At 35.1% G+C, this 20,006-nt stretch overlaps 2 protein-coding genes across 8 annotated transcripts in view; both read left to right on the top strand.

Annotated features, from left to right (window-relative positions):
* Positions 1–20,006, top strand: part of JMJD1C (jumonji domain containing 1C) — a 291,466-nt gene that overhangs the window by 151,161 nt on the left and 120,299 nt on the right. The gene's annotated exons all lie outside the window — the stretch shown is intronic.
* LOC107517956 (proline and serine-rich protein 1-like) lies at positions 485–6,072 on the top strand. The gene is given in 4 exon segments (XM_036223858.1): positions 485–1,145; positions 1,147–2,215; positions 2,217–2,370; positions 2,373–6,072. Coding segments are annotated over 4 exon segments (2,238 nt in total). The 5' UTR covers positions 485–1,125; the 3' UTR covers positions 3,368–6,072.

Consider the following 20,006-nt stretch of genomic DNA (forward strand, 5'->3'; position numbering starts at 1 on the left):
AGACTACCACAACCTCTTCTAGAGAATAGAAAATATGAAAAACCCTTTCCAGCTCATTTTATGAGTCAGCATAACATTGATAGCAAAACCTGAATATAATATTATAGTAAAGGAAAATTGCAAACAAAAAGAAAATATCCACATGGATGCAAAATCCATAAAAAGTGTGTTAGCTAATAAAAAATCAATGATATATAAAAAATATAATACAACATGAAGAGATGGTTTTATCTGAGAAATTCAAAGCTGGTTTAGCATTTGAAAAATTATTGTAATTCATTAATAAAAGAAAATTAATAGAAACAAAAATATTTGATAAAATTTAGTATCTTTTTATGATTTTTTTTTAATTCAGCAATTTAGGAGTAAAGGGAACTTTTTTTATTCTGATAAAGAGCATCTACACAAAATCTTCAGCTTCATCGAAGGCCCACAGGAGCTGGTGGGAGCTGTAGGGATAACCGGGAGGGGCTCCTGTCACTGCGGGGTGCCGGAGTCCCGCTACCCAAGATTGTGTTCCCCTTCTTCTGGCTTCCATGCCCTCCAGCCTCTGGCCCATTCCCGAAAGCTGTCGCAGTTGGTACCAAAGAGCTTGCCAGGCCTCCGCTGCCGAGGATGTGGGACCCAGGAACCTGACGGAACTGCTGAGGGTGAGCGCAAGCTGGATCATGAGTCCAGGTTCGCAGCAGTGAGAGCCACTTTTGAAGTGCTGGTGCGGGCGAAGAGGCCAGTGCCTAGGCTTCGGTGCATCTCCACCCAGGATAGCGGCTTCACAACTGGCTCCCAGAGGCGCCTGTCCTTCAACTGCAGGGGATCAAATGCTTAGCCCTGACTGCCAAATCCTGGATTTCTCTGCGGAGCTCAGAGAGGACCCTTCCTAGAGGTCTCTGCGGAGCTCTTCCTAGAGGTGTTCTGAGCTTTATGTAAAAAGAGCTGGACAGTCTAATGGGTTTTATAAGTCTCCACTTTTAGAAAATATTGCAAAGTTTTTAAGTACTGTCTACCTCTTCACATTCTTTCTCCTGCTCCTGGAGTCTTTTTCCTCTTCAGCTATAAAGCTGATTGGGATGAACATTTTGTAATTGAAAGTGTAACTGTTATAAACATGTCGGGAGAATAGTTAGGATGCACAAAAAGTCTTTTGAAACTGCTGGATGAAATTAGAAAGGCTGTTTTGACAGAGGACAAAATAAAAGCAATTGAATACGTGCATGGATATTTCTCTAGTGAACAGGTAGTTGATTTACTGAGATATTTCTCCTGGGCTGAGCCTCAGTTGAAGGCCATGAAAGCATTACAACATAAAATGGTGGTTGTTCACCCAGCAGAAGTGGTCAGTATACTCAACTGTTTAACCTTCAGTAAAGACAAACTAGTTGCTCTTGAACTGTTAGCTTCAAACATTGTTGATGCACAAAATTCTTGTCCCATTGAAGATTTATTCAGGATAAATATGTCTGAGGAGAAAAGGTGCAAGAGAATACTTGAATAGACTTTCAAGGGAGGCAGCAAAGCTCCTCTTACTATGATATCTTCTTGTGGAACAATCCCAGGAAATCCATATTCCAAAGGAAAATCCAGTCACATAAATGGAATATTCCCAGGAACCCCTTTGAAAAAAGATGGTGAAGAATGTACCAATGAAGGCAAAGGAATAGCTGCATGGATTCTTGGACCATCTAAACCACTTCCTTTAACATACAATCCATATAAACCTGTTCCTTATCCAATACCTCCATGCTGGCCACATGCAACTATTATACCAAGTGCTTACAACAATGCAGGTCTGGTACCATTAGCCAGTGTTATAGCTCCAGGTGTTCTCCCTCTACCTCTATATACTCCTAATCCAGTAGGAACAAAAAATGAAGACTTTTCCAATCAGTGAAAACATACACAAAATCAAACATTTTCTGCCCCAGCAAGTCAACTCTTTTCTCCTCATAGTTCTAATCCTTCAACACATGTTGCAACTCCTGTGCCTACTGCATCCCTGGTGAAGGTAGCAAATTATTCATCAGCATCAGCAACTTCCACCATTTCTAGGCTGAACATGCTGAATACTATCCTTCCTGTGTTCCCAGGGCAGGTCTCTTCAGCTGTTCATAGACCTCAGACATCAACACCGAATCCAACAGTTATCAGAACCCCTTCATTGCTGGCTGCACCTCTCACCTCTGTCCACAGCACAGCATCTACTCCAGTTCCTTCAGTTTTTTCCTGGTTTAGTTCCACTGCCAGGTCCTTCTGCCACTCCTACCCCAGCCCCTCAGGTCACATCCACACCTCGGACTACTCCTGCTTCCAGTGAAGCATTTGCTTCTACTTCTGCTCCTTTCGCTAGCCTCCCCTTTTCTGCCACATCTGTTACTTTACTAGCAACCCGAATTCTGCTTCATTGTCATCAGTTTTTGAAGATTTCCCCTTGACCTTAACACCAGCATCCCAAGGCGTGTCCCACCCGACTCCTGTAATTGCCAGTGGTTCTGCTCCCAATGTTGCTTGTCCACTTAGTATAAATAATCATCATCTGTCTGCTTTAAAAGGCTTTCTAACATCAGATAATACCAGTTTAATCAACTCTTCTGCTTTATCCTCTGCTGTTACTAGTGGACTGACTTTGCTCTCTTCTCTTACTAATCACAACTCATATTCTTCTGCTTTTGGCCCTAACAAGTGCTATGCCGCATCAGCCATTCCCGCCCCACATGGGTCTTCTGCTCAGGGATTGGTCATGTTCTCAAGCCTGTCATCTCCTGTGACCAGCTCAGCTGCTTCTCCTGCTACTTTGCCTTCCAGTCTCCCCTTGCTGCTTGCAACATCAACTTCAATTTCACATCCAGTTAGCTCTGGTTCCTCAGCTACCCATTTTCATGACCCCCAGCTGAGTAATTCAGACCTGCATATTTCATCTACTCCTGCTGTAACGACCATTCCTGTTATGATCAAAACTGAGCCCATGAGTCCTCCCTTAGCCTTCAAAGGCCCATCTCTTTCCATGAATCCCTCTCATGGCACTTTAGGTTTGTCAGGGACACTGGGTCGTGCATATACTTCAGCATCAGTGTCCATCAGTTTATCTGCTTGCCTTCATCCTGCATTGTCAGATCTTTCCAGTTTGAGTACTCCCTTGAATGTTTCAAATCTCCTTTCTTCTATTTCCCTTACACCACATGTCTCCTCTACTCCAGTCACTCCAGTATCCATTGCTCTTCCTCCTCTTACTTCTTTGACCAATAATTTCCCTTTAACAGGCAATCCACCTCTTAATCTCTTCCAAGAGGAGGACTTGAGACCACAGTTATTTATAATTTCTGATATTAATCATACATGTACTACTGAATTAATTCTATATTTAGGTAAGTGAAAATGGTGCTTCATATAGTCTTTAGAATGACTTTCAGGTGTTTTCGGCTAAAAATATATATTCAGAACTACTTTCTTACAGAAGCACAAAGGCTTATAATAATTTGCCTTTAAAACTTAATCTCAGTAATAGCCAAAAAGTGGAGAACATTTGGCTGACTCTTGGGCCACCTCTATTATGCATTGTACTCTGGAAGCTCTTGGTGAATGTTTACAATTATGGGATGTAGTATTTCTATTGTACTTAAAGTCAAATGCTTATCTAAAATAATTGACAATAAATAGAAAAGACTTGCTCTGTTAGTAAATATGCAGTGTGTACCCTATTTAAGGATCTGTGGTAGTATAACTTGATTAAATGTCATTAATTTAAGTATAATAACTGCCACATTTGGGGTGATAGGAGAGTAGGGAGAATGATTTTTCAATCCTGTGATTAACAGTATAAACTATAGAATATACTGTAGTACATTTAGAAGTTTTATAAGGATGGTGTTTGGAAGATGTTTAAAAAAATCTTCAACTATTTAATAATGAAATATTGAAAAAATTTTTACTGATATTGGGAACAAGACGAGAAAGCCCATTGTTACTTATTTTTGACAGTCCGTATGTTACTCTACAGGTTGTTAGAGGTTATGTGATCGATATGGTCAGTACTACAGTGCTAATGTGTGTGGCACTGTTAGAGATAAAACCAAGGTTTTATTGTTCCTCTTCATGTGATTTTTAAGTCTACTATTACATAAAGTGGATTTACACTGTAGTATGATGTGTACTATTTATGAGCATTAATAGAAAAACAACTTACAAAATTAACGAATCTAAAAAACGAATCTAAAAGTTGTTTTAGATATTTGAATTTTTAATAACTCTTTTGTACATGTTCATGAGTAAATTTTGTTTTACTATTTCAAAGATTGCAAACATTTTAAATTATAAAATTTAATGATAAGTGATTAAATGTAGAGTTATACAGTATTTGTGCTAAAAGGACCTGGAAAAGTTTAAATGCAACTGCCTTGTTAGACAGATAAGAAACTATCCTCATTTCCTGTGTATTCCTGTACTGCATCATTTTTTTTTTTTCACATGGGAAAGTTATCATAGGTAATTTTTCTTAAGGGTTTTAGGAGAGACAGAGAGAGTACCTAAATCACATTCATTAAATATGGCCAGAGGCATCTTTCTCTTTAACAATAGGATAGGAGTTTCCCTTGGTTCCTCTTGCCCATTAATTTTAAGAACTACTAAACTAAAACTCCTATACAAATTAGGACATACACATGCTAGATTTATATCACTTTTTATTTCTTTCTTAGTTTGGGTAATTGGGAGCTGAAAGGTGTTCCCACCAAGGCATCTCGAGAAAGCAGAGAGATTTTCTTTTCATCCCAGAGAAATAAACCAGAATAACAACAGTGATAATACTCTGATAATACTCTGAATATGAGTCAGTATTACCAATATGTTTGGTGTACTGTTCAGACAGGCTTCAAAGCATATTGTAGGGCTCTTGGCCCAACTTTCAAGAGGAAAGAATTAACTTTAGAAGTACTAAGATGGTAGCAGAGGATGAGTGCTAATTAGTTGTCCTTTCCCCTCACTCTAGCTGATTGCAAAAAAGACAAATCTTTTCATTTAACCATTATATCTTTTAACCAAAAATATGACTTTTCTTAGATAAATGAGACATCAATGGTATTTTCTTATGCCGAAGAAGAGAAATATAGTAGAGAAACAGTTCATCTTGAAATATTAGGGCACTAGAAAATGTGGTGGATAAATTTTATAATTTATTCATTTTAATGGTTTTGAATAACAAACAGAACTTTAGGCAACCAAATATAATTCTCCCTTATGTACTAAATAGAGACTGGTTCATCGTAGATTTTCTTACCAGGTTTTCTTGTTACAATAATGATACTAACTAAAAACAAGTTGATTTTAAGCAGAAAAAAAGACTTCAGTAAAGAACTTTGCAACACAAGATTCCCCAGCAAGGCCTGAGACCCATGCTTGGAGGCTATGCAGGAACCCGTATACAGAATCAAACTACAAAAGTAGTTCTGTTGGACAGTCACTACAAGCAATACCATTGATGGCTATGCATCTTGGTTTTCCTTGGCAATTGTTAATAGTTCATTTCACTCTCGAGTATCCCAGTTTGTACAATAAATCACATGGTTACATTTCTAATGTAGGACCATCACTACCTCTGGAAAGCATATGAAGATGTTTCAGCACTCTTTCCAACATTGAGTTTACTTGTACCTTGCTTCTTAACATTGGCTTCAGATACAAATTCCAGGGCAAATTTGCCTGATTGATAGCACTCAGCTGCTAAGGAGTTTGGAATGTATCTACATTTTCCAGTTGTTTTATAGAGAGAGATGCTTGAAAAAAATAGAAGTTTCCTCAAACATAAGAAAGAGTTTCATAAGCTGGGCAAGTCAAGATAATAACAAATATTGACCGCATTATGTTTTAGTGATTTTCCCATATTACTCCTTTGCTTTGGTATATATAGTACCATCTTCTTCCCATTGGGCTACCTAGATCTGTTAGGCCATTATTAAAGTGATTTATGTATCTACTCAAAGAAAATGCTAATGAAAGTATAGACTAGGTTTTTGTTCTTTTTTTTCCTCCTCTAAGCAGGGAGGCAACATTGGAATGAAAGACATACATTTGCCCATTCTCACATCTTCATTATGGTGGGGGGAGGGGCGGGGGGGAGGGTGGGTGAAACCTTGTTCTACAAAAGGTAGAGAATTAAACTTAATCAAAAGCTAAAAAATTGGCAGATATTTGACTATTCAAATTTTTTAATTTTATGCAATCTGTGTAGCATGTGTAGTCAGCCCTAAGCTTTCTAAAATAGTGTCACTACATTTGGGTCTGTCTAGGTGGTACATACTTAAATTTTAATCTGAATAACCTTAAAAATTCCTAAAATTTAGATTATATTCATATCTGCTTTAGAGAGCTGCAGATATAAACTCTTTAGAAATAGTATTTCTGTTTGTTTTTATTTTTTTGTTGTTCTTGAATTTTTGCCTGTAAGAAGGGACATTGTGTTAGTTGTCGGCTAAAATGGATTTCAGTCTCAACTCTCTTTTATAAACCTTATACAAGTTTAAATGTCATTTAACCTCTTTCACTTGTCCCAGTTTCATCTTGAAGTCATTATGTTTAAGTAGGATAATGAATGCAGAGAGTTTTTTAGATTATCAAATACTTTGTAAATGTGAAGTGTTTCTTTGCTGTAGTAATAAGACACACAGAATGTCACTAAGTATATTTTATTCCTAGCCCATCTGCTTGCTGTTCCTCATGTGGCTACAAGGAATGAGGGAACCCACATGAGGATGCTTCAGGGAACAGGGTTGCTACTATAAGGGGATAACTATAAAGAATGATCATGGATTTTCTATAACATTACAAAGGATCTCATCCTGAAAGATTTGGAAATTGAGAAGGTTATCATATAGTACCAGGGACATTAGTTAGGAATTAGCTTTTCCTAGCCAAGATCCTCCATGTTTGTATTCTTTTATTGTGGGGTTCTTCTTGTGTGGGGTTCTTAAGGTATCCTAATACAGGATTTGTGTGAAATCAAGGAGCCATGTAACACTCTGATGAAACATAGTGCTGAGAACTTTTATGATATTTGTCCATTGTATTTTAAACATTATTCAGATAAAGTTTTTTATTCTTTTTTATTCATGCATTAGATTTTATTAAAGTATCCCAGGAAATAGCTCTAGAGATTGAGATGTGAAAGTCAATGAAAAATGAAAAAATCTGTGGTTAGGATTGAAATCTTGGTAGGTAGTTTTGAAAATAACATTGCTTTACTTTGTTTTATAGCACATTACATAGAATTTAGTTCTTGGTTCTTTCTCTCCTTATTTTTAGGATAGCTATTTATCCAGAGATCTATGGATAATTAAAAGAAGGCTATTAAAAGCCTTAGAAGTTTTTTTCCAGCCTTCTCAGGACTCATTTCCCAGTTTCAGAGGCACATTCTTCCAAAGCTTATTTTCTTTCATATTTATTCCTAACATACTTTCTACTCTTCCCTCCCTGCTGCAACACATAAAGTTGCCTTTTCTTCCAGATTTCTTGTCTGGGAAGAACAGTGATTTAGAACTCTTAAATTCCTAGATGAGGTTTGAAATATAACTAAAGCAAATATTACTGAGATTTAAAATTTTAGAGGCATATGTGCAGTTCCATAATATCATATAAAATTTTAAAAATGAAATTGAAAGGCATTATATAGCAACCTGTAACTTGATAAGAACGTAGTTACATAAACCCAGATGCCTAGATTTTATTTCATTCTTAATATGGTTAATAAAGATGTTAAGATGGTTTTTAGATACTTTTATCTGATAGGAATTTTTTTTAAAAAAAAAAAAAACAAGTATAATGGTTCAAATTGCATATCACAATGAAAGTGCCAGCTTTTAAGAGGAATTGTATTTGAAGCCATTTCCTTGAACTGAACATCAAGTCGTATATTTAGCTTTATATACTAATGCAAAGATCTTTCTTGCATTCCATTGATCCCACTCCTAGATCCATCACCATTTTTGAATAGGGTACCCAGGTTTGTTGTCTTACAGATTTTATTATCAAGATTGAAACTACCCAGAATAACAGTCTCTGATAGCAACACTCAGAGGCATTTTGTCAGACTGCTGTGTCTGACCTTATCCCCTGTGAGGTAGTCTCCCATTTTTCTGGGTCAGTTCTTTTTGTGAAGGACTGGAACTTCTTAGCTAGGGAACAAGGTATTAAAAAAAAAATTTTTTTTAATCACTATTAAAAAATACTCTTGAACTGTTCTTTTAGCGTATGTAATTATTGGTTATATTAAGCTGTGTTTATTACGTTATAACTCATTTTGATTTATTAAAATGAAAGCCAAATTAGATGTCTTTCCTAGCCCTAAAAAGAGTAAAGTTTCAGTCTTTTTTAAACTCATTTGAACACAAATTTATATTCAGAAGGAATAGCAAGACCATGTTTTAATTCTTCTACATTGATCAAAACCATTGATGCCAGTAAATCACATTTAATGATGCTGAAAAAGTGGTATACGCCACACAATAATGGAATATGCCTATTATCTCTGGTCAGCATTTAATGTATTCTGTGATAATAGTCTTCAGTCAGTACAGTCTCTGAAAGTTATTTAAGGGTACCATGGATCACTTAAGTTTCTCTTTTGCTTTTTGTCAGTAAACAATAGTCTTTGATTTTAATACATTTGATTTCTTTAGTTGTCTTGAGAAACAGCTTTGTGGTTTTGTTTTGGTACCTGGCTACAGAAAACTTTCTATCTTTAATTTTACTGAAAGAAGTTATAAGTATTTAAATATCCAAAATTTAACTAAAAATGACATTAAGATGAAGTGATTAAAGAAAATCCTTTAAGACAAAATAGTAAGTGTTCAAATAAAGAGATTGTCAAAAAGCAATTCTTCATTTTTATAAGAGGATAATTGTGTGGTTGATGCTCTCTGGTTTCTGCCCCATAATTATCAATAGATGGCAACAAGTTTTGCTGTACAGTCAGTAAGCTCAGTGAAATTCATCCTTTGGGAGAAATTTCTAGCAGCAGTATTTACCTTTCTCATATGCAAAGAAGAGTATAGATATTGTGTCTTACCTTTAAAAATTATATTAAAAACTGATTTCATTATTTTAAAATATTTATATCATATCTTTTAAGGTTAACAGGTTTTCATCTATAAATAGAAAATGCTAAGAATCCTAAATCTTATAAAATGTAATTAAAATATGTTTTACATATTATTTATTTAAATTTCTTAAATGTAACAAAAATCAGTGCCTCTAATGAATTAAATTAAAACAACCCTCTTTTTAACAAAGTTAAAGTATATCTCAAACTGGATTAGATATGTTGATAGTATTCTATTTATTAGACCTTTATTAGATTATGTTATATGCTAAGTACATGTTATGTATTTGGAATGGAAAGATTTAAAGATGTGGATCAGTGCCCTCAAGAACTTTATAGTCTAAAAGGGATAACATTTAGTTTTAGATGAAAGTTATTCCCATATTCATTTATATATTTATGTTGACTATTTCAATTTTATAAATAAAAAATTATATCTACTGCGAAACAGCTATGGAATTAAGCCCTCACCAGCAAAACTTTAGAAATAAAGGCAACACTTCACACATGTATACAAATATATTATTTGTCAGTTATGAAAATGTCTATATATATCTGTAATAAATTACAACAATCTTTCTTCTGTATTTTGTCTAATTTTTTATTACAGAAAATCTTCAAATGTGCACAAAATCAAGAGTTAGCAACATACTGCCACTTTTTCCCTAGTCTACTCAACATTTATTTGTTGGTGTTTGCCTAGATATCTCAGGTAGTATTTTCATTACTGTAAAAAAAAAAAAAAAAAAAAACTTTGGATTACTTTTTTTTTAAAGCAACTTTGTTTAAAGAGCACTGACAGCAAAATGAAAATCTGAAACTTGGAGTCTTTCACTAGACTTTAACTTACTTTGTGATTTAGGCCAAGTTATTTACCTTATATGAGCTTTTTTCCTTGTTTGTAATTTGGAGGTATACATATAGCACAAAATTTATTTTTCTAAGGTACTAAAAGGCTTTAGGTGCTTGGGAATACACACACACACACACACACACACACACGTATGTATACATATCTCTGTATCTGTTGTCTATCCATCTATCTATATGTGTCCATCTAATGGCAATGAAGTAATTTTACATTTGTTCAATCCTTTTAGAAATTGAGTTATAGCAGATGATAGTTTTATAGACATTTAAATTCATGAAGCATAGTAGTAGAATGAAAATGAAGTGTCTTTTTGTAGAGATATGTCTTAGCTCCAGATATTATTATTGTATTCTTATAAAATTTGTCCCTTTTCAGGTTGGAGGCTCTCTGGTATATTTATGGAATATTCTTAGTCTCCAGTTCTCTACCCTACTCTTCTTAACCTCCACCATTCTAACCCAGGCTTTCAGTATTTCATCTCAGAATTTATAGAAATGACTTCATAATAGTACTGATTTCTAACCAATGACTGTCATGTTTAATTTTCTTTGAACATGACTTTCACTGTGTTATTACACTTCTCAGAAACCTTCAGATTTCTACCTAGTACCCCTCTCTGTCAATTACAAAATTCCTTTTCTAGTTGTCACCTATTCATGTTCCCTGTTCTCTTATGGATTCTTCACTACATAAAATATGTTGCTTTGGTTGTACTGGAGCATGTAATGCTCATACTTGCATTTTTGCCTTCCTCTATATTGCTGTTGTCATTTAAAATATTTTTTCATGATTCAATAAACAACTGTGCTATGATACATTTAACAGGCAATATGTACAGGCTGTACAGTATATATTCATAGAATTGTGTACATCTGTTGATTTACATAGAATACGTGCATTACGACACATTAGAGTGATATGAGGACAACTGATATATGGCCCGTAAAACTTGGAAATATGATAGTACTCTGAGATTTAACCTAATTAAGTTCATTCCAACAAGGATTATGCCTAGCTGTCTCTGGAATAAATGAAATATTTTTGTGTATATTAATTGTAGTTATAGAGTAAATTAACTGTCAACTGAGAGATGGCTATAAAATGGAATTTAGCAAGCAAATATCTATCTAATCAGTTGTATTTGCCCCTATTTAGAGATTGGAAGGGAAGAAAAGAGAGATTCAATTTATGCTCTGTGTATGGAAAACGAGATAAGTACAAGAAGCCCAGAATTGGCATTGCCCATTCAAGCACTGTCTGCAGTAGAGGATGATGCCCTATTCTCTTGTGGCTGATTATTTCTTTTTTACATCATTCATGTTTACCAAGTAGTATTTTGATTATAATTTAATTTTTAATGGCCTTCATAAGGAAAAGATTGTACTAATCCATGCATTGCACATTAATTGGCAGCTAATATTGACCATTTAAAAATAATATATTTGCATTTTGCTTTATGTGTCACTATCAATGAGCTTGATTAGTAAGTCTGGCCCTAAGAGGAAGATGGAGTCTTAGTGTGCTTACAAAAACAGATTTCTGAGTTTGTAACAATGAGAATTAGACTATGCATCTTGGTCTTTTTACCAGGATAAAGGCCACCTATCACGGTTTTAGGTAGGTAGATAGCTGGCAGTACATTGGTAAAAATAAGTATTTGGTTTATAATGAAACAATTCAAGAATTTTATGATTCTGACAATGCAGCCTAACTTGAAGTCTGTCTCAAAACCTAGTTCAACTTCTATTTCTTCTTTTTAAACTTTCTCTGATTAGACTTAACTTGCAGGGATTACTCAATGTAAAATATCACCTTGAAAATCTCTATTCTCCCTAAAATGTTATATTTTTCTCTGAAGTACTTATCACCATCTGACATCTCTTTGTTTACTTATTTCTTTATTGTTATTTCTTCTTCACACATATACCCATTTGTAGTAGGATTATGAGCTCCACAGACAGGGATTTTGTTAATACACTGCTTTATCTCCTTTGCTCTTTCCAGTGCCTGGCACATAACAGGCTCTTGAGAAACATTCGTTAAATGATGAATTTGTTAAATCTGAATCTCCCTTTCCTCTGGGCTTCTCTGTTTATAAGTTGTAGTCAATAAAGGTAATTTTTGTGGTATTTGATGTGTGTAAGTCTGATCTCCATCATTAGTGAAAGCTCTTTGGAGTGTGGCCCTTATTTTGTGCTAATGTTCCCCCTGCCCTGCCCCATCTTTAGTATGCTTTATAGTCAAGTTTGGGCTTTTGATTCAGATAGCATATGAGTTAGAGTGTAGGCTCAGCCATATACTCAGTTTTGTGAAAGTAGATAACTTTTCTGAACCTTGATTTCTTTATCTATTACATGCTGTAAATGAGATTGTTTTAAGGATATACTAGTATTATTTGAGAACAGACAGGATAGGTTACTTGAAAATTGAGAGAATGTACAATATGGTCCCCAGGATGTAGTAACCTTAATAAAATATACCCATTGTTATCATTTGGATGATGAAAGCATTGATCAATTCATTCCTTTTGTTTCCATTATTATTTATAATAATTTTCAAAAAGAAAAAAAAAATAGATCTCTGTACCTGTCATCTCACTTTATATCACATCTAAGTACCTCATGGATATATGGGAGCCTATTGTCAGTTTTCTGTTCCTGACCTTCCTCATTGTGCTCTTATCAGTAGGGTTCCTGTTTTATGACTGAATAACATTGTTTTCCAACTTGTGCTTCAGGACTCCCAGTGCTATCTCTAGGCTTAATTAGTTTGTGGTAGCCAGCAAGTTTTCTCTGTGTTGTGGTTTTAGCATCTGTCCTTCGTGGTTATCAATGCAGTTTTCTCTACTTACCTCTTTGACTCACTTTTTTATTCCAGTTCTTCTTGGGCTAGCCCAATTAGCCATTTCTATTCTATACTCTTCTCTCTGTTCTTTTCCCAGTATTGTCTACTTTTCATTTATATGTGAATTTTTCATATATATATAGAACATTTTTCGGAGTCCTTCTTGTCTGTTAGGGATCTCGCACCAGTATTTATGACTGGATATAAACACATTTAATATGTTCTCTTTTCTAAGCTGTGCTGTGACAAGCTTAGCCAGTTGTAAGTTCCAATAAATATAAAAGGTTAGGAAACGCTAATCCATGTTGACTTTAAATCCTTGTAATTTGTAGTTTATAATCTAGCAACTTTAAAATCTTTGTACTAAGTAGTGAGACTCCCTTCCTGCAGTGTTATTTTCCCTGCCTCACTTCCAGAATTCTCCAAGCTGACATATACTTTGTAAGTAAGAGATCGTAGAAGTTCATTTTTCCCAGAGAAAAAATACTCTTGACATTTGAGAGTTCTTTACTAAAGCAATCAACACTTTACCTAATCATCCTTCAGTGAAGTGGACACCCACTCATTTTCTAGTTAGAGCTTTCATTTCTTTTATATAAATTCATAGCCAAGGAGTACTCAACATTTGAAAAGACCCTCCCAACATGAGAGAGAACAAACATACAGAAAAAAAATGAGACCCCAAGAAATTATAAGGAACAATTTTTAAAACTTTAGGGGAAAAATTCTCTAATATACTCAGAGACGGAAAATATTTTATCATTAAAAAGAATGTACTGGTTAAGATCCTAAAAAAGATGTTCAAGTAGCATGTCTTTTGGCTCCCTCACCCAAGATCAGCTTCAGCAGAATTATTAGGGAAAACTACGTGTTCAGAACGCATAGTAAGAAATTTCTAATATGGTGGAAGAGGGCTGCTTTGAATTGGTGTGTGGGATGGAAGCTTTGTTTGGGGGCTAGAGGCAGCCTGCATTGTCTATTGGAGGAAAAAAATAGGAAAAGAACTATTGAGGTTCTGCTATTGCTTCTCTACTTTGAACCAAAGTTGCCTAACCTCTCTATACCTGCAGTGTCTCAGAACTCTGGTCCAGGTATTTTTAGGAAGTCAAATCAGGAGGGTGTCCTTTGCTTCTGAAGGGGATGTGCAGTATGGACCATTGCTTCCCTACTTCATCCCCATCAGATGCCTTGTGTCGACACGTTATACACTGAGGAGGATCTTTCTTTCACATTTTCCATCTGAACAAAGAATGAAGCAGCCTTCACAAGGAACTGGTTTTTTTTTTGGAAAAGAAGACTGACTATATTTTTCTGCTGCGTGGAACCCTCCACCTTAGATGTTTTTCACCTCAATATCCTGAGCTCACTGAGTCAAACAGAGACTATGGTTTGGCCTTTACCCTTAAACATTGCTTAGCATACAGGCTAAAATACTAAGACCTTATAAAGAAAAGATAAATAATAAGTTAGGGATTTCATTCGTAGTATAAATACACAAATAGCTAAAGAATGTAAAATTATCCTAATATGCTAAAAAAAAGTTGGAGAAGATATGAAAGAAAGAAACATGAAAGAGAAAAAAAAGAATTATTCAATATCAAAAACATAATAGCTGAAATGAGTACAAAAACAGGTTATATAACAGCATGAATATATCTGAAGAACAAAATAGTTCATTGGAAAGTTATAGTGAGATATTGTCACAGACGAAAAGGAGGAAAGGATAATGAAAGAGAAAATAGGAAAGAAATCTCGAGAGATACTGAAGACAAATAAAGTTACTAATATTCAGATGGTAGGGATTTTTTTTTTCATTTTTTTTTTTTATGGTGACATTGGTTAACAAAATGCAGTACGTTTCAGCTGTACATTTTAACAGACATTATGTGTTCACCTCCCATAGTTAGATTTCTTTCTGTCACCACATATTTGACCCCTTTTCAGGGAAGGAGAAAATATTTAAAATGGAGGAGAAAATATTTGAAGAAATAAGGGAATGGGTTTTCCAGAATTATATATATGGGGGTGGGGGGAATGGATGAGTATTTTCAGGTGAGAGAGGATGCACAAAGAGAAAAGGGAGAGAGATAAACCCACAACACACATTAAACCAAAATGTAAAACTACAAAAGAGAAAGAAAATTTAAAATATTGCAGAAGTTTCAGACAAGATGGCAGAGGAGGTAAATGCTGTGCTTGCCTCCTCCTGCGAATCAGCATTACAACTAAATTACAGAGTGACCATCCTTGAGAACCACTTTAAGACTAGCTGAACAAAACTATAACTGAGGATATGATGAAGTCATGTGGAGACTGATAGGAGATGTGGATGCAAAACAGACTGGTCCTATAATCATGTGTGATGATTGAGAATTGGGAGGGATTTTTGGCTGCAAAAGTCCCTCCTGAGGAGCAAGGGGTCCCAGCCCACACCAGACTCCCTGGCCCAAACCACCAGCGCTAGGAAGAGGAGTCCCCACAACACCTGGCTGTAAAAATCAGTGAGGATTCCATCCCATCTTGGTGAGAATGAGGGCTGCTGCAAACTCAGGTATTCACTTAAAGGGCTCAAGTTCAGACTTACAAATACTTGCCCTAAGCCCAAGCAAAGGAGCACTGGCTAGAAAAGCACCAGGGGCATAGGAGGAGGAACTGAATTGCTTGCTTCAAGTCTAGGGCTGGAGCGGCAGCTCTTTCTGGGACTAATGTGTGGGCAGATGCCATTGTTCCTTTGGTAAGCCCTCCCCAAACCTAGCCTGCAGGTACAGGCAGGTGCCAAATCTAACTCTCCATTAACCTGGCTAACACTGCCCTACCCACCATGATGATTCCCTGAAACCCTGCCCCAAGCAACTTGTACACTAGCCTGAACCCCTTTCAGCAGTGGTTCCACACAAGCAGCTGACCTCAGTCCATGCTATGGACTTTCCTATAATATATCTCAATAGTCCACAAACCCCACAAAAGCAGTGGCTGATCTCAGCATGCCCTGTACCTCTTGCTGAGTGGCCCCAAGGCCAGTACTAATGGTAGCCACACCCTTGGAACACCAGCTCAGATGATGAAGGAAACTGTGTCACTGGGCCCCACAGGATATTTGTATAAGGCCACCCTGCCTATACTGAAAGACATAGTAGATCTACATATATAGAAACAGACACAGGGAGGCAGCCAAAATAAAGACACATGCCCCAAATGAAAGAACAGGATAAAAATCCAGACAAAAAATTAATGAAGTGGAGCCAAGCAATCTACCAGGTACAGAGTTCAAAACACTTGTTATAATGAACTTAGGGGGAAGAATACATGAACTTAGAACTTTCACAAATGGATAGAAACCATAAAAACCAGTAAAAATGAAGAAATTATTAGAGGAGTCAACAAGCGATTGGATAAAGCAGAGATTTCACAATTTGGAAGATGGGGTAGTGGGAAACACCCAATCAGAACAGCAAAAATAAAAAATAATTTTTAAAAATGGAGGATAGTTTAAGGGACCTCTGGGACAATATCAAATATAACAACATTTATATCATAGGATTACCAAAAGAGGAGAGAGCAAGGGAGTGAAAACCTATTTAAAGAACTAACGATAAAAAACATTCCCATCCAGGCAAAGGAAATAGACACACAAATCCAGGAAACACAGAGAATCCCAAAGTAGGTCAACCCAAGGAGGCTCACACCAAGACACATCATACTTAAAATGCCAGAGGTTAAAGACTAAGAGAAAATCTTAAAAGATTTTCTGCAAGAGAAAAGCAGTTACATAAAAGAAATCTCCCATAAGACTGCTGATTTACCAACAGAAACTTTGCAGGCCAGAATGGATGGGCATGAAATATTCAAAACTATGAAAAGCAAGGACCAAAAACCAGCCATAGTCTACCTAGCAAGGCTTCCACTTAGAATCAGGAAAGAGATAAGCTTCCCAGACAAGAAAAGCTAAAGGAGTTCAACACTACCAAACCAATAGTAGAAGAAATGTTAAAGGGCTTCTTTAAGAAGAAGGGGAATAATAAAAGAATATAAATATGAATAATATAATGGCAATAACTACATACCTAATCATAATCACTTTAAATGTAAATGGATTAAATGTTCCCATCAAAAGTTAGGGTATTTGAATGGATGAGAATAAAACCATATATATGCTGTCTGCAGGAGACCCACTTCAGATTGAAAGATATACACAGACTGGAAGTAAAGGGATGGAAAAAGATACTTCATGTAAATGGAAATGAAAAGCTGGAGTAGCAATATTTATATTAGACAAAATAAACTCTAAAATAAAGGCTATAACAAGAAGTAAAGGACATTTCTTAATGATACAGGAGTCAATCCAACAAGAGAATATAAGCCTTGTATGCATCCAACATAGGAGCACCTAAACATAAAGCATATACTGATAGATGTTAGGTGAGAGATCGAGAGTAATACGGTAATAGTAGGGAACATTAACACCCCATTGATATCGTTGAGTAAATCATAAAGACAGAAAATGAACAATGAAACAGAGGTCTTAAATGACATGTTAGACTAGATGAATTTAATTAATATTTTTAAAGTATTTCTCCCCAAAGCAGCAGAATATACATTCTTTTCAAGCACATATGGAACATTTTCCAGGTTAGACTACATTTTAGGCCACAGAAAAGTCTCAATTTAAAAGGACTAAATTCCTATCAAGTATCTTCTACAACCACAATGGTATAAAACTAGAAATCAGTTACAAGAAAAAAATATAACAAGCAAAACACATGGCAGCTAAGTAACATACTGCTAAACAATGAATGGGTTAACAACGAGATCAAGGAAGAAATCAAAATATATCCTGAGACAAATGAAAATGAAAACACAACAACACTAAAATTAATGGGATATAGCCACAGCAGTTCTAAGAGGGAAATTCATAGCAATACAGGCCCACATCAAGAAACAAGAAAAATTTCAAACAATCTAACCTTACACCTAAAGGAACCCGAAAAAGTAGAACGAAGTCCTGTGTAAGTAAAAGGAAGGACATAATAAAGATCGGAGTGGGAATAAATGGAATAGAATTTAAAAAGTACAAAAGATCAATGAACCCCAGAGCTGGTTCTTTGAAAAGATAAACAGAATTGATAAACCTTAATCCAGACTCATCAAGAAAAGCCCCAAAATAATAAAATCAGAAATGAAAGAGAAGTAACAAATGAATACAAAAAAATTTGTATTCAGAAATACAGAGGATTATAAGAAAATACTACAAACAATTATATGCCAATTAATTGGACAGCCTAGAAGAAATAGATAAATTTCTAGAAACATACAAGCTTCCAAAACTGAATCAAGAAGAAACAGAAAATCTCAGACTAATAAGTACTAACGAAATTGAATTAGAAATCAAAAAGTCCTGGACCATATAAATTTTACCAAACATTAAAGGAGGAATTAACACCTATTCTTCTCTAACTATCCCAGAAAATTCAAAGAGGGAAGGTTCCCAAGCTCATTTTACAAAGCAAACATTACCCTGTTTCCTAAACTATACAAAGACATTACAGAGAAAGTTACAGACCAATATCACTGATGAACATAGATGCAGAAATCTTTAACAAAATATTTGCAAACCAAATTTGGCAATACATTAAAAAGACTACACCATGATCAATTGGGATTTATTTGGGGATGCAAGTTTGATTCAATATCATCAAATCAGTTAACATGAATACACCACACAAACAAAATGAAGGATGAAGTTATATGATCATATCAATTGATCAAGAAAAAGCATTAAACAAAATCCAGCATCCATATAAATGATAAAACTCTCAGCAAAGTGAGAATAGAGGAAACATACCTCAACATAATAAAAGCCATATATGACAAACCCATAACAAATATAACAATGAAAAACTAAGAACATTTTCCTTTAGATCGGGAGCAAGACAGAAATGTCCACTTTCACCGCTTGTATTCAACACATCATTGGAAGTCCTAGCCACAGTAATCAGATAAGAAAAAGAAGTAACATCCAAATTGGAAAGGGAGAAGTAAAACTATCATTTTCAGATAGCATGATGCTATACAGAACTAACCTTAGAGATTCCACCAAGAAACTATTAGAATGGATAAATGAATTCAGTAAAGGTAGCAAGATACAAAATTAATATTCAGAAATAAGTTACATTTTTATACACCAAGAACAAACTGTCAGAGAAATTAAGAAAAAAATCCCATTTGCAGTTGCATGAAAAATACCTAGGAATAAATTTAAGGAAGTAAAAGATTGGTACTCAAAAAATTACCATTGAAGAAATCGAAGAAGATACAAATAAATGAAAGCATTCACTGTGCTCATGGACAGGAAGAACTGGCATTATTAATGTCCACATAACCAAAGCAATCTATAGATGCAATGCAATTTTTATGAAAATAACCCTATGGCATTTTTCACAGTACTAGATTAAATTATCCTAAAACTTATATAGAACCACAAATGCCCTTGAATAGCCAAAGCAATCCCAAGAAAGAAGAACAAAGTTGCAGGTATCACAATATCTGATATCAAACTATACTGCAAGAGTATAGTAAGCAAAACATCACAGCACTGGCATTAAAAGAGACACACAGATTAATGGAACAGAACAGAGATGCCAGGCGCTCTATTAAATAAACCCAGGCCTGTATGGTCAATCCATTACAAAGGAGGCAAAAATATACAATAGGGCAAAGATAGTCTATTTAATAAATGGTGTTGGAAAAACTGGACAGATACATGCAAAAAAAAAAAAATGAAACCAGAACATTTTCTTATACCATATATAAAAATAAACTTGAAATTAAATACAAATGTAAAACTTGATACCATAAAACTAGAAAAAAACATAGGCAGTAAATTCACTGATATTGCTTTTAGTAATATTTTTTTCTGATCTACCTCCTTGGGCAAGGGAAACAAAAGCAAAAATGAACAAATGGGACTATATCAAAATAAAAAGGATTTTTACCGCAAATGAACCCGTCAACAGAACAAAAAAACAGCCTAGTGAATGGGAGGAGATATTTACCAGTGATACATTTAATAAGGGGTTAATATCCAATATATACAAAGAATTCATACAATTTAACACTAAAAAAAATCCAATTAAAAATGGATTTGCATTTCTCTAAAGAGGACATAAAGATGGTCAATAGATATATGAAAAGATGTTAATGTTACTAGTC

The sequence above is a fragment of the Rousettus aegyptiacus genome, unplaced genomic scaffold, assembly GCF_014176215.1.
Source record: "Rousettus aegyptiacus isolate mRouAeg1 unplaced genomic scaffold, mRouAeg1.p scaffold_m13_p_6, whole genome shotgun sequence".
In the NCBI taxonomy this organism is placed as follows: Eukaryota; Metazoa; Chordata; class Mammalia; order Chiroptera; family Pteropodidae; genus Rousettus; species Rousettus aegyptiacus.